At 41.9% G+C, this 11,181-nt stretch overlaps 1 protein-coding gene across 9 annotated transcripts; it reads right to left on the reverse strand.

The window, feature by feature from the left end:
• Positions 1 to 1,829: 1,829 nt before the first annotated feature.
• LOC127779604 (uncharacterized) lies at positions 1,830 to 9,525 on the reverse strand. 9 transcript variants are annotated; one of them, XM_052306426.1, is made up of 5 exons: positions 9,278 to 9,525; positions 7,283 to 8,500; positions 6,410 to 6,456; positions 3,360 to 6,006; positions 1,830 to 2,084 (listed from the first exon to the last, which is right to left on the reverse strand). In XM_052306426.1, the coding sequence occupies exon 4, from the start codon at positions 4,476 to 4,478 to the stop codon at positions 3,489 to 3,491; it is 990 nt and encodes a 329-aa protein (XP_052162386.1). In that variant the 5' UTR covers positions 4,479 to 6,006; positions 6,410 to 6,456; positions 7,283 to 8,500; positions 9,278 to 9,525; the 3' UTR covers positions 1,830 to 2,084; positions 3,360 to 3,488. The 9 variants fall into 9 exon arrangements, with proteins under 9 accessions (XP_052162386.1, XP_052162388.1, XP_052162380.1 ...); XM_052306428.1 differs by having other exon boundaries at positions 3,360 to 6,456; positions 7,283 to 7,409; XM_052306420.1 differs by having other exon boundaries at positions 3,360 to 7,684; positions 8,028 to 8,500.
• Between the last annotated feature and the right edge of the window lie 1,656 nt (positions 9,526 to 11,181).

Below are 11,181 nucleotides of genomic sequence, written 5' to 3' on the forward strand. Positions count from 1 at the left end.
CTATAACAAACAATAGGTTAATTCCACCCAATGACATTCGAAAATAAATGCAATAGTTGAATAGAAACAATAGCTTTAAACAGGATCAACATGCTCAAAGGGTTATTTGGGATCTGTGTGACTTGCCTTGCTGGCCTTGGGACTCTTCAAATTCTTCTCCTGCGAAAACAAACTCTCCGGAAACGTCGGAATCTAAACAGAAAAGAGCAAAATCACCCAAAACAGCACATAAACAAGCATGAATAGTACATGTGGATATTTTTAACATGTAGATCTCAATTTTAGAAAAATTTAGAGACTTGAACCAACTAAATCCGAGCTAAGATGAATTAGTTATGAATTTTTAAAGATTAAATCGGATTAAAACACTTATATGGATTTTAATTGAATTATGACGCAATAATGAATTATTTTTGAAAAGGAAAAGGGAATTATTGCGTCAGCGGCTAGGGTTCGCGGTGGACCGGGTGCACGGCGGCGGCTCACGGAAACGAACGGCCGAGATCGATCCATCCAAAATGAACAGCCGAGATCGACCGGTCCACGGCCAGACCACGAGAGACGACGACAATGATGTCAGCGGTGACGTCACCACCGACGGCGGCTCGGGCGCGCAAGCTCGCCGGCGAACGACGGCGCGACGACACGAACGGAGGACACCAACTCGTAGAGGACGACGCGGCGAACTCACCGGTGACCAAAACAACGGTGGAAGATCAACGGACGGCGACGACGTCGAGGAAGAAGTGGCGGCGACCTTCGGTTTGACGATGACGGCGATGCTCTGGCGACCTACGGCGACGACGGAGGGGTGGACGAGATCGGCGACGGCTTGGTGACCACGACAGTGACCTCCCCGAGCAGCGACGACGACCGGAGCGACAGCGGCGCATGGCTGGAGCTGCGGCGGCGATGGCGGCGCTAGGCTACACGGTGCTAGGGCTCTACCGGCGACGAGAGGCGAAGGCGAGGGTGGCGGCGGGTAGCGGCAGGCTTGGGGGTCCTTTCATAGGGGCAAGGAGGCGGCGGCGAAGGCCCACGGCGACCGGCGACGCGAAGGAAAGTCTAGGGTTCGGAGGAGAGAGATCGATCCGAATCGAACTCGAATCCACGGATTTCCAAACGATTTTAGCCGACGATTCCAAAAGAGAAAAGGTAGAGGAAATCCCGAAGATCATTTCCCCTCTATTGATTTCACCGGAGAAGGAAAGGCGCGAGCGAATTTGGAAGGAGACAGCGGCGCGGCTCGGCTAGGGTTCCGGCCGGGCGACGGCGCGAGGAGGATGACGAGTTCGACAGGTGGGACCCACCTGTCAGCGGCCGAGCGCGCGTGCGCGGGCGGCTGCGGGCTGACTAGGCCGAAGAGGAGAGAGAGGGAAGGTTTCGGCCCAAAGCCAAAAGAGGACTTTTAGAATCTTTTCCAATTTAAATTATTCATGAAATGCAATTCCATTTATTAAAAATACCTCCTTGGCTCAAATAAATCCTAGAAAACTCTAGGGACTATAGAATCAAGCAAAGTATTTAATGAAATTTTATCCGGCCCCATTTTATATTGGGATTTATTATTTAAAATTAGATCTTCTTTTCAAGGCTTTTAAAATCATTTCTAATAATTCCAATTAAACAACAATTTATATATTTGAGATTTTTAGGGTGTGACACATCATATCTTTATCAAACTTAGCAACCAAACATGTTATCACAGATGAAATAGGATTATCAAAATCAGCTTTAAACACTCTTCCATAGTGAGAAATATTTAACACAGAATCACCACAAGAATCAAAAACTTTACTTCTAGTTTTCTTAAAGTGAACCTCAAAATCTTCATCAATAATTTGTGAAACAGAAACCAAATTATACTTTAAGTCCTCAACCATAGCTACATTCTTCAATTCAAATTTCTCATTTACCTTAACCAAATCTGTAGCGAGAACGGCACTTGTAAAAGCATCACTAAAGATAATCGATTCAGTCTTGGATGCCTGTTTGAGGGAGAAAAACCAATTTTTATCATCGGTCATGTGCCGCGAACAAACGGAATCCACGATCCACACATTCTCCTTCCTCTCCACCAAAGCCTACACACAAGCAGAAGTCGAAGCTTCAGTACTGGGGTTAGATGATAATAAAAATCTAAGAATCCGGTACTGAGACACACGACCAGAAGATCCAATAGGCATATATCCACAAGCAACAATAGTTTGAGAATTTTCTGAAAAATTCCTCCGAGGCCGATCTGACCGCAACACAGACGCCGGTCTGACCGGGGGCCGATCTGACCGCTGCTGTGCCATCGATCTGACCGGTGTCCGGTCTGACCGAGGCGCTGTTGCCAGTCTGACCGGTCTCCCGTCCGACCGCGGTACCCACTGTGCTCTGACCGGTTTCCTCGAGGAAAAACCAGAATTTTGCCACATTTATTTTGCAAAAGCAATCTCTCTCTCCTTTTTCTGTTTATGAGCTAACCTGAAACAAAAACCAACAATATGCCTATCTTTGCCATAAAAAGAACAAGTATACTTTTCTTTAGAAGAAGATGGTTTTGAAAGATTTGTTTTTGTTTCCTTTAGAGTTGCAGAACGAGAAGGCAAAATTCCAGCAGATTTAAAACTGTTTTCTTTTCATTAGGTTTAGTCAAAATTTCACCACGTTCAGTTATACTCAAAACATTTGATTGATTTTTGGTGAAATAATCATGAACACTAAAACCTACACCCTATTGTAACTAGTCACTTTAGACTGATCCAAAATCTTGTTAAGTTGTTTCTTACCTTCTAAAAATTTTTGCAAAGAACTTTTCAAATAAGAAACCTCTTTTTCCAAATTAGCACAATTTTCACAATCTACCATAACATCTTTGTTTTTACGACATTTGGGGCAAGAAAGCACTTCATTGGTTTTCACAAGATCTTCCATGTACTCAACGCGACCTAAAGCATCTTTTAGTTTCATCTTGTTTAATGTGCATGTTGAGCAATCCAAAACACCATGAGGTTCTTTTACTTTTTAGCAGAAATCATATTAAACATCAAACTAGCATGAAAAGCAATTTGATATTTTTGCAACAACTTTTTAGTCAAAAACAACTCATCTAAAGTGTGTGTGTGCAAAGCAAATCCAAGAGCTAGAGAAGATTTATTTTTCAAATCATATGCAGTATTGACATCTCTAATTTTTGAAATCTCATTCATTAAAACCTCAGAACTTTTGCAATCATCATTAGAAATAAGAGATTTTAATCTAGCAATTTCAGAATTAAGAGATTCAATGATAAACTCATGTTTTCTATACATCCTCTCACACTTATTATTTTTCTCACTTAAAATAAGAATAGCATCCTCAAAAGTACGTACCTCATTGTCTTCACACTCTGAATCCGATTCACCACGCGGCATGAAGCAAACACCGGAGATGTTTTTTCCCTTATCTTCATCTCCACTCTCACCATCTACATCGCTTAGTGGTTTAAACGCGGCGTAGACTTAATCAAAAGCCTTCTTGAGAGTCTCCCTGATCTTCTTCCCTCCTTTGACTGTACTCTTGGGCTTGTTGTCATTAGTCTTCTCATCACCCTTATCTTCCCTCCTTTGTCTCCCAAGCTTAGGACAATGCGAACGAAAGTGATCCGTAGCACCACATTCAAAGTAACGATTTGGTCCACCTCTTTTCTTGTACCTGACATTAGTCACAGCTCGAGAAAGTCTGTTAGATAACAAAACCAAGTCCTCCTCCTCGAACTGTTCGAGTTGATCATCGGACATGGCATTAAACAAAGCAAATGCGGAAGACTTCGATGAAGAAGAATCAACATCCAAGGAAGTTGAGGAAGAAACCAGAGCATTCGACTTAAAATTAACTTTACGAGAAAGAATATTCATCTCATGTGTTTTCAGTTTAGTATAAAGTGAATCCAAAGTCAAAGTAGACATGCCAACAGACTCCTGAATAGATGTAACTTTCATCTCCCAAATAGACATATCAAGACCATTCAAAAAGTAGCGAGAAATCTCATATTGTGTATAATTAACATTGTAAGAAGAATCAACAAATCTAAGATCACTTAAAATTTTGTTAAACCTAGAAAGATAGTCATCCAAAGCTTCTCCAGGTTTCATCTCAAATTTAATGTACTCCTTTTTGAAAAGATCTCGACGAAGTTTTTTAATATTATTTGTTCCTTGATGAAAATTACTCAAAGCAATCCAAATCTCATGGGCAGTTTGAAGATGAGAAACACGATCATAATCCGAACGAGAAATCTCACTCAAAAGAATATTGCGAGCTTTGCAATTTTGTTCAAACTCAGTTTCTAAAACAGTAGTATTAATTTGTTCAGGAATCACATAAGGATGAGAAACTTTTCTCCAAATATCATAATCCTCAGCCATAATGTAAGATTGCATTATACTACACCAATAAGAAAAATCAGTTCCATCGAAAACATGAGGCTTAGTTGAAAACCTAGTAGCCATGGCAAAAACTCTAGATCGGTTAAAATCGAACGAAGAAAACAAGGCTCTGATACCACTTGTAGGATCGAATCACAATAACTAACCCAACCAGAGGGGAGGTTGAATTGTTGGTATACCCAAAAACCAAAACTTTTAGCGGAAATAAAAGTTACCCTTAAATTCGACGGATCGCGGTCTGACCAAAGTGTATGCGCCGGTCTGACCGCCTGGTGAACGTCGATCTGACCGATGTAGATCGATCGGTCGAACCGCCGAAATCGCCTGCTGCGCTTGCCTGTCGCCGCCGAACTGACCACCCATACGCCGCCGATCTGACCGCCGGTGTCCCACCGGTTGGACCTCCACACCCGAGAAAACACAAATCGAAGAACTCTTAAAGTGGATGACGACTTTGACGACTTTATTGATTCTCTCTATGTTTACAAATTGCACCAACAGCACTCCTTAAAAAAATCTCGAGGAAACTCGAAACCCTAACTAAACTATCAACTCAAAGCTCTCAAAAGCGATACCGGGAAGCCTCACGCTCCCTCTCTATTTATACCCGAGGTAAGCAGCCTAAAGCCACGAACCAAACTCATACTAGAAGTCCTAATCACCCTAGGAAACCTTCTCGTACAAGAAACAAACTTTACATAACCAATTCCACCAAATTTGGACTCCTTCCAAATTTGACTCCGTATCTCATATGCACACAATACCTCCATCGTATGCCATATGGAATCTTCACGTTCCACGTGCATTGAACTCTAGCCTTAGTATCCCGCATAATCTCCGACCACCCTGGACGTCGTTTTATCCCCAAGCCGACTCCCGGTCCATCACTGCAAATACTCTCCCGGCATCAATTCACCTACACATGGAACAAACAAAGAAACCATATTCCGAGACCAAGCTTTCCTCAACTTGACTCATTAGTAGCAAACAACAGTATTACATAGGCATAGTATCCATCTAGAAGTCATATTCGTGAAACAATTACGGATATCCAAACAAACAACCCGAAACCGAAACCGACACAGAGTCGGCCGGTCAGACCACGGGATGCGCCGATCTGACTGCGCAATACACGCCGGTCTGACCGGCAACCACTGCCCGGTCTGACCTGACCCAATCCAGCACAGTACCTGTATCTCACCTGTGAAATCCAATCATCTCCAAAACCACTTCGCAAATAAATTCCAAATATCAAAACCAATAATCTCCAATGCCAATTGTTCATCACAGAATAATAATCAAAAACACCTTTGATTTTACAAAAACTTCCACGAAGAGAGAACTCTGCCCTCATGATCACGGATTATAACTCCAGCACTGGCTTCTCAAGTGAAGCTCACAAAGGAACCATCAGTATTAACCTTAACCTAACCATCTGGAGGTCTGCTCCACTTGAAAACACTACTGGAGCTAGGGGCCTCCAGTTCAACAGCTCTTGCAGGTTCAGAGCAAATTCTTTTCCCTTTCAGATTTTCATAGCCTCGCCGCGAGGGCTGGTTTAGAAAGTCCCAGTAGCTTTGTAGAAAGGTAACTAGGGGTGGCGTTGCCAGCGCGGCAACGAGACAGGTAAAAAAACAGAGGTTACATACATAAAATAAATTAAACAAGCATGCGAGAAATAAATTAAACAAAGGCAAGTAGTCATACATAAATAAAATAAAAAGAACACATTTTATTACAAATAAACCCTACGACCTCAGCAATAAATACTATATTTTGTGGCATAAATTTGGTTCTAGACTGGATATAATAGTCATGGATTTGACTTAACATCTTGCAGAATATCACCAAAAAGATTATATTGACCAATGGAACAGAACTTGTCGCTTGCAGTTTTCAGTAAAGAAAATCTACAATTCTGAGCAGAAAACCCAAGGAAATTTAACACTTGAACCACATCAATGAAAAACTGATATAGAAACTTTGAAACCCACCTATGCAAGACCACCACGCCACCTTTTTATAACTTTGCATGATCAAACTGTGGACAAATGCAATGCAGTATATTATAAACTCTCACATACAAGATACATATGGTGCTGCATGGAATTAATCAATTACCATTAGGCTGGCCAGTAGCATCTAGAAAACAGAGGAACACATCTCTCTTATTTTCAGAGTGTTGTTATTGCTATCAGTTAGTAAAACTTTGTCTAACAGCCATCATGTTCATTTAACAACATATAAAACAACACAGATTTGAATTGCTTTGTAAATTTAACTCAAGCAGATTAACAAATCTAGATTCCAACTGAACTTGCAGAAAAGCAATGAGCAGGTAATAATAAAAAAAATGGTTTAAAGGCACATTGCCCATATTTAGAGAGAAAAAAAGAAAGTGAAAAGGTCTTCTAGCTCTAGCCTTTCCTCTCAGACCAACTACTGTAAATAGTGCATAAAAGGAGAAATCCAATGAAATATAATACATGTGCAACCCAACATCAGGATGGCCTCAATTCATTCATCGTGCCTTGTTTATATCATCTAACTCATCATATCCGTCAATTATTAACATCCATCATTGCAAAAAATACACCCATGTAAAAAAATTTACTGCACTCCTAGCACTGCAATCAGCATACATGTGTACTGCATTTTGTTCTATAAATGGTGCTTCTTGTTTTAGAAATTGTTGTAGCATGTCCACTTTGTTAGTTGTGTGCTTCAAAATCTTTGGTGTTGACATTTTCAGAAAATAAACATGAAGCACCATGGCCATGTGTAGATATAAGCAAAATAAGGGCAACAAATGATTAAAGATAGTTGTGGTTTGTAGAGTATTAAGGATTTAAGGTGGGGATTTCTACCAGATCATTTGAAGTGTGCCTCTCGATTTCCTGAGTTTGTTGCCTGGTTAAAACAGCAACAATTAGGCATGGCATTCATGAGTTGTTCCACTTTGTTTATCATATACTTTAAGCCCACCTGTAAGATCTGCAGCAAATGAAAGCAGTCACTATACAACAATAATTAAATTCTAATAGAACAGAGATAACATATCTCAGAAAAATATAGTATTGTAGTGCTAGCTAATTAAGATGAGTTAATTAGGATGTTGATGGTACTAATAACAACATACATGGTGATGTATAAGTTGATTCTCTAATGTTTTCATGACCAAAGGCTGGCAGTGTTGTATTGGCACCCAAAGTTCTTACTCTTAGTTTTGTACCATTCTTAGGCATTCCAATATCTTGCCAGTTATTTATCTGCACAAAAGGGGAAAGCATACAAGAAAATGCAGACAGAGAACATCAAAAAGTGCACTTATGCTCAAGAAACTTATCACAGAACCTCATCTACTCACAGAATTAGTTTCACATTCAGGCTATAAAAGCTCGCTCTATGTTTTTTTTTCCTATTGAGGTAGTAAAATGATTATTACAAATGAACTTTCCATCATTGTAAGAAGATCCTGTGGCAATTTCTATTTATCCCTTGGTTGTTAGGCCAATTGAGCAAAAGAAGGCATAGGATAAAAGGTTTTGCAACATGAAAAAGGGATCAGTATAGCTGATCAACAATTGTTTGGGGCTGAACAGCCCTACCTACCTTCCCAAAGACATCGTCTTCTAATTATAGCCTCTGGCTAACCATAAGAATCTACAAAGGACATAATACTTTTTATGCATATCTGTTCACTAACCACCAAATCAAGATTCAGTTTCCTTTTAAATAAACAGATTATATCTGTGTGCACCAAGGTAATCAAGAGGTCTAATGGCAAACAAAACCAGCAGTATCTACTGCTAGCCAATCTAAACTGCAGGAAAACACATTGGCGCATTGCCAAATACTTTTTGTGCGTAAATACATTCATGTCGAGTGTTCATCTGTAAAGTAGTCACCGAATCCAAATTTAGTTTTCTTTCAAATAAACAGATGATATCATGTGCACCAAGCTAATCAAGATGACTGATGGCAAACAAAACCAGCATCATCTACTGGTATGCCATTGCCGCTAAGCTGTGGAGCTTCATTCGTGGCTCGTGTGAGAGGCAAAGCAACTATAGATGGTCGACCACCTAAAAGAATGAAACAAACAAACGTATGAATCTCGGTAACTAAAGATTCACAAAGACCAAAGAAATACATGATAGGGAGAAAGAGAAAGCATGAAAAAAAAGGAAAGGAGTGGTGGTAAGAGGCAAGCAGGCAGCCATCTGAAACATCGTCTGTGCCGCTGCCCACTGGTCACCGTCACATATGAGAACGACTTCATGATGGCGGCAACGACAGCAAGGGACTCAGATACACATGAATCCTGTACGGCTTTGGCAGTGGAGAGGCACATGGAGACGACCTTTTTTTGGCCGCATACAATGCTACTCTTGCTTGATGACGTCGCCGCCGGCCGGAGCGGCTTCAAGCTTCCGTGCAGCACCGCATTACTCATCTTGCCAAATCTAGCACGGTGTTGGAATACTCAGAGTAGCGTGCAACCAAACAGAGACAACCATCGCTGGATCGACGAACTCATCATTGACCGCCCAACACGCCAAATCGAGCTATGCGGCACCGGATAGAGCACCTGGTCATGGAGCTCCAGCGCAACTGCCGAATCAAGGTACTCGTCGTTCGCTGACTGAGCGTCTCACCATTGAGCTCAAGCCAGCAACACCGACGACACGAAATGTCTGAGATTGCTGCCATCATCGCCGCCACCAAGATCAACAGATCCGGTGGCTCTGGATCTATCGCCGTCTCTAGATCAAAGAGAGAGAGAGGGGGGAGGGGGTGGGAGGAAGGAGAGCAACAAGAAAGATGAGGGTGGGGAGCAGAGATTTCCCCGTCGAGCTTACCGCGACACTGCCGATGAGCCTCCTGTGCTAGCCCTGCCCTTGCCTCCGGGTGACCGGATCCGCCGGCAAGGAGGTCGTGGCTACCCGAATCCGGCGAGCACGGTCTACCCTCCGCCGGAACTAGCCTCGCGGTGGCAAGGGGGAGGTGCGGCGATTTGGCTGGGTGCGAGAAGAGTGGGCGGAGGCGGAGGCGGATGCGGCGGTGTGGTCTAGGGAGAGCGAGCGAGAAGAGAGAGGCGACGGAACGGCGGCGGCTTAGGGTCCAGTGGGGTGGGGGACAGGGATAGGGATGCGAGTTGTTGCAGAAAACCCCCTTATTTTCCATGTTTTCGAGCGCAGTCCTATTTTCTGTTTTTTTTGCTTCTTTGATTAGAATATTTCTTTTTTAGAGGTCCTATACATAATAACGTAGAACGTAGAAACTGTATACCAGGGATCTAAAACCAAATTATCAATTAGTTTAAGGGCTTTTTTCAAAATGATCAGCGTCGGGCAGGCATGGACGCACGATGGGCATCCAACGACGGAGGAAGCAAGCAACGCGCAGCCTCCAAATCCAGCTCCGGAGAAGGGCCGGACGACGTGTCACGCCCCGGCAAGGGCCACGCCAGCGGCAAACGCCGATTTGAGGCTCAATTCTCGGCAGCTTTGTATATAAGCGATAGAGGAATCAACCAAATAAACAATCGTTCCGTAAGTGCCACACTCTTCAGAGAACAAAAAAGAACTTGTCTCGGGTATCTTTGGGAATCCCTTGTATAATCATAAGCAAACAATCAAGCCCGTATTGGATAAGAGGACTTTCCGGAGATAGAACCCAGACTGATCGCATAGCATTTCGTAGTGCTTTTGATTTGGTACATGAAAGAACCGCATGAAAGCAATCCTCCTCCTCCAAGCCACAAATACAGCAGGTAGAATCCTTTTCAAGCTTTATTTTTTTCTTCTGTTATTCATCGTACCAAGTCCTTCCCGTGCCAATCTCCACACAAAAATCGTTATTTTCTGAGGGATTGGGACACTCCAAATGGAATTCCAAATAGCACTTTCACCATTAATTTGGTGCCACACTTGAAGATCCCATATTGGAATCCTTTTGGTTCGACAAAGCTAACTTGTAAGGGCTCCGGACCGAGTAATTAAAAACCGGACTTCTCACAGTGCCAAGCTAGAAAATCTTCAATTGGATGTTGGGGAAGCTTGATCTTTAAAATTTCTGAAGCATTAAAGGAATGGCACACATGATTAACAAGTTCAGTGTTCCAAGAGGAATCTTTCTGATTAATCAATTGGTTCACCCAGCGAAGTCGCCCTCTTCCAAATGGCTTTGTCAACTTCAAAGATTTCGCCCTTGGAATCCATTGATCCCGCCAGATTTTAATTTGTCATCTATTTCCCACCCTCCAAATTAAACCTTTTTTAGGGAGCTCAAGCCCCTGTTCAACACTTCTCCAAGTTGCAGTGAAGTATCAGAAGGGAAGGGTGCATCAATAAGACTACTCTTATATTCCATTATCTAAAAAATCAGACTATTATCAGGGGAGAGCTACAAATCGGACGTCCGATGTTGTAAAAAAAATTGGATGGTCAAATGTTTCAGTTAACCATTGGTGCAACAATAAAGTTATATATGGTGAAACAGAAAAATGGGTCTCTGAAACATATAGAAATTTTGTGAAACACAATAGAAACACATGGTGAAACGTATTGCTATTGCATATGAAACATTAAGTTTTTATTGTTTGAAACATATATTTTTCTTTCATCGGAATATAATCATGTGATATCTTGTTGTAAAGATTTAATTATAACGAATTCAATGGTATGATCGAATCGTTCATCGGATAAGTAGTTTAGAAGAAAAAAAGATTTTGAATATCACTAAATACTTGCATGCATGCATG

Source organism: Oryza glaberrima, chromosome 7 (genome assembly GCF_000147395.1).
Source record: "Oryza glaberrima chromosome 7, OglaRS2, whole genome shotgun sequence".
Taxonomy (NCBI): Eukaryota; Viridiplantae; Streptophyta; class Magnoliopsida; order Poales; family Poaceae; genus Oryza; species Oryza glaberrima.

Bases quoted from the DNA above. Each gene is read 5' to 3' on its own strand.
- LOC127779604 (XM_052306428.1), bottom strand. From the start codon at position 4,478: ATGGCTACTAGGTTTTCAACTAAGCCTCATGTTTTCGATGGAACTGAT.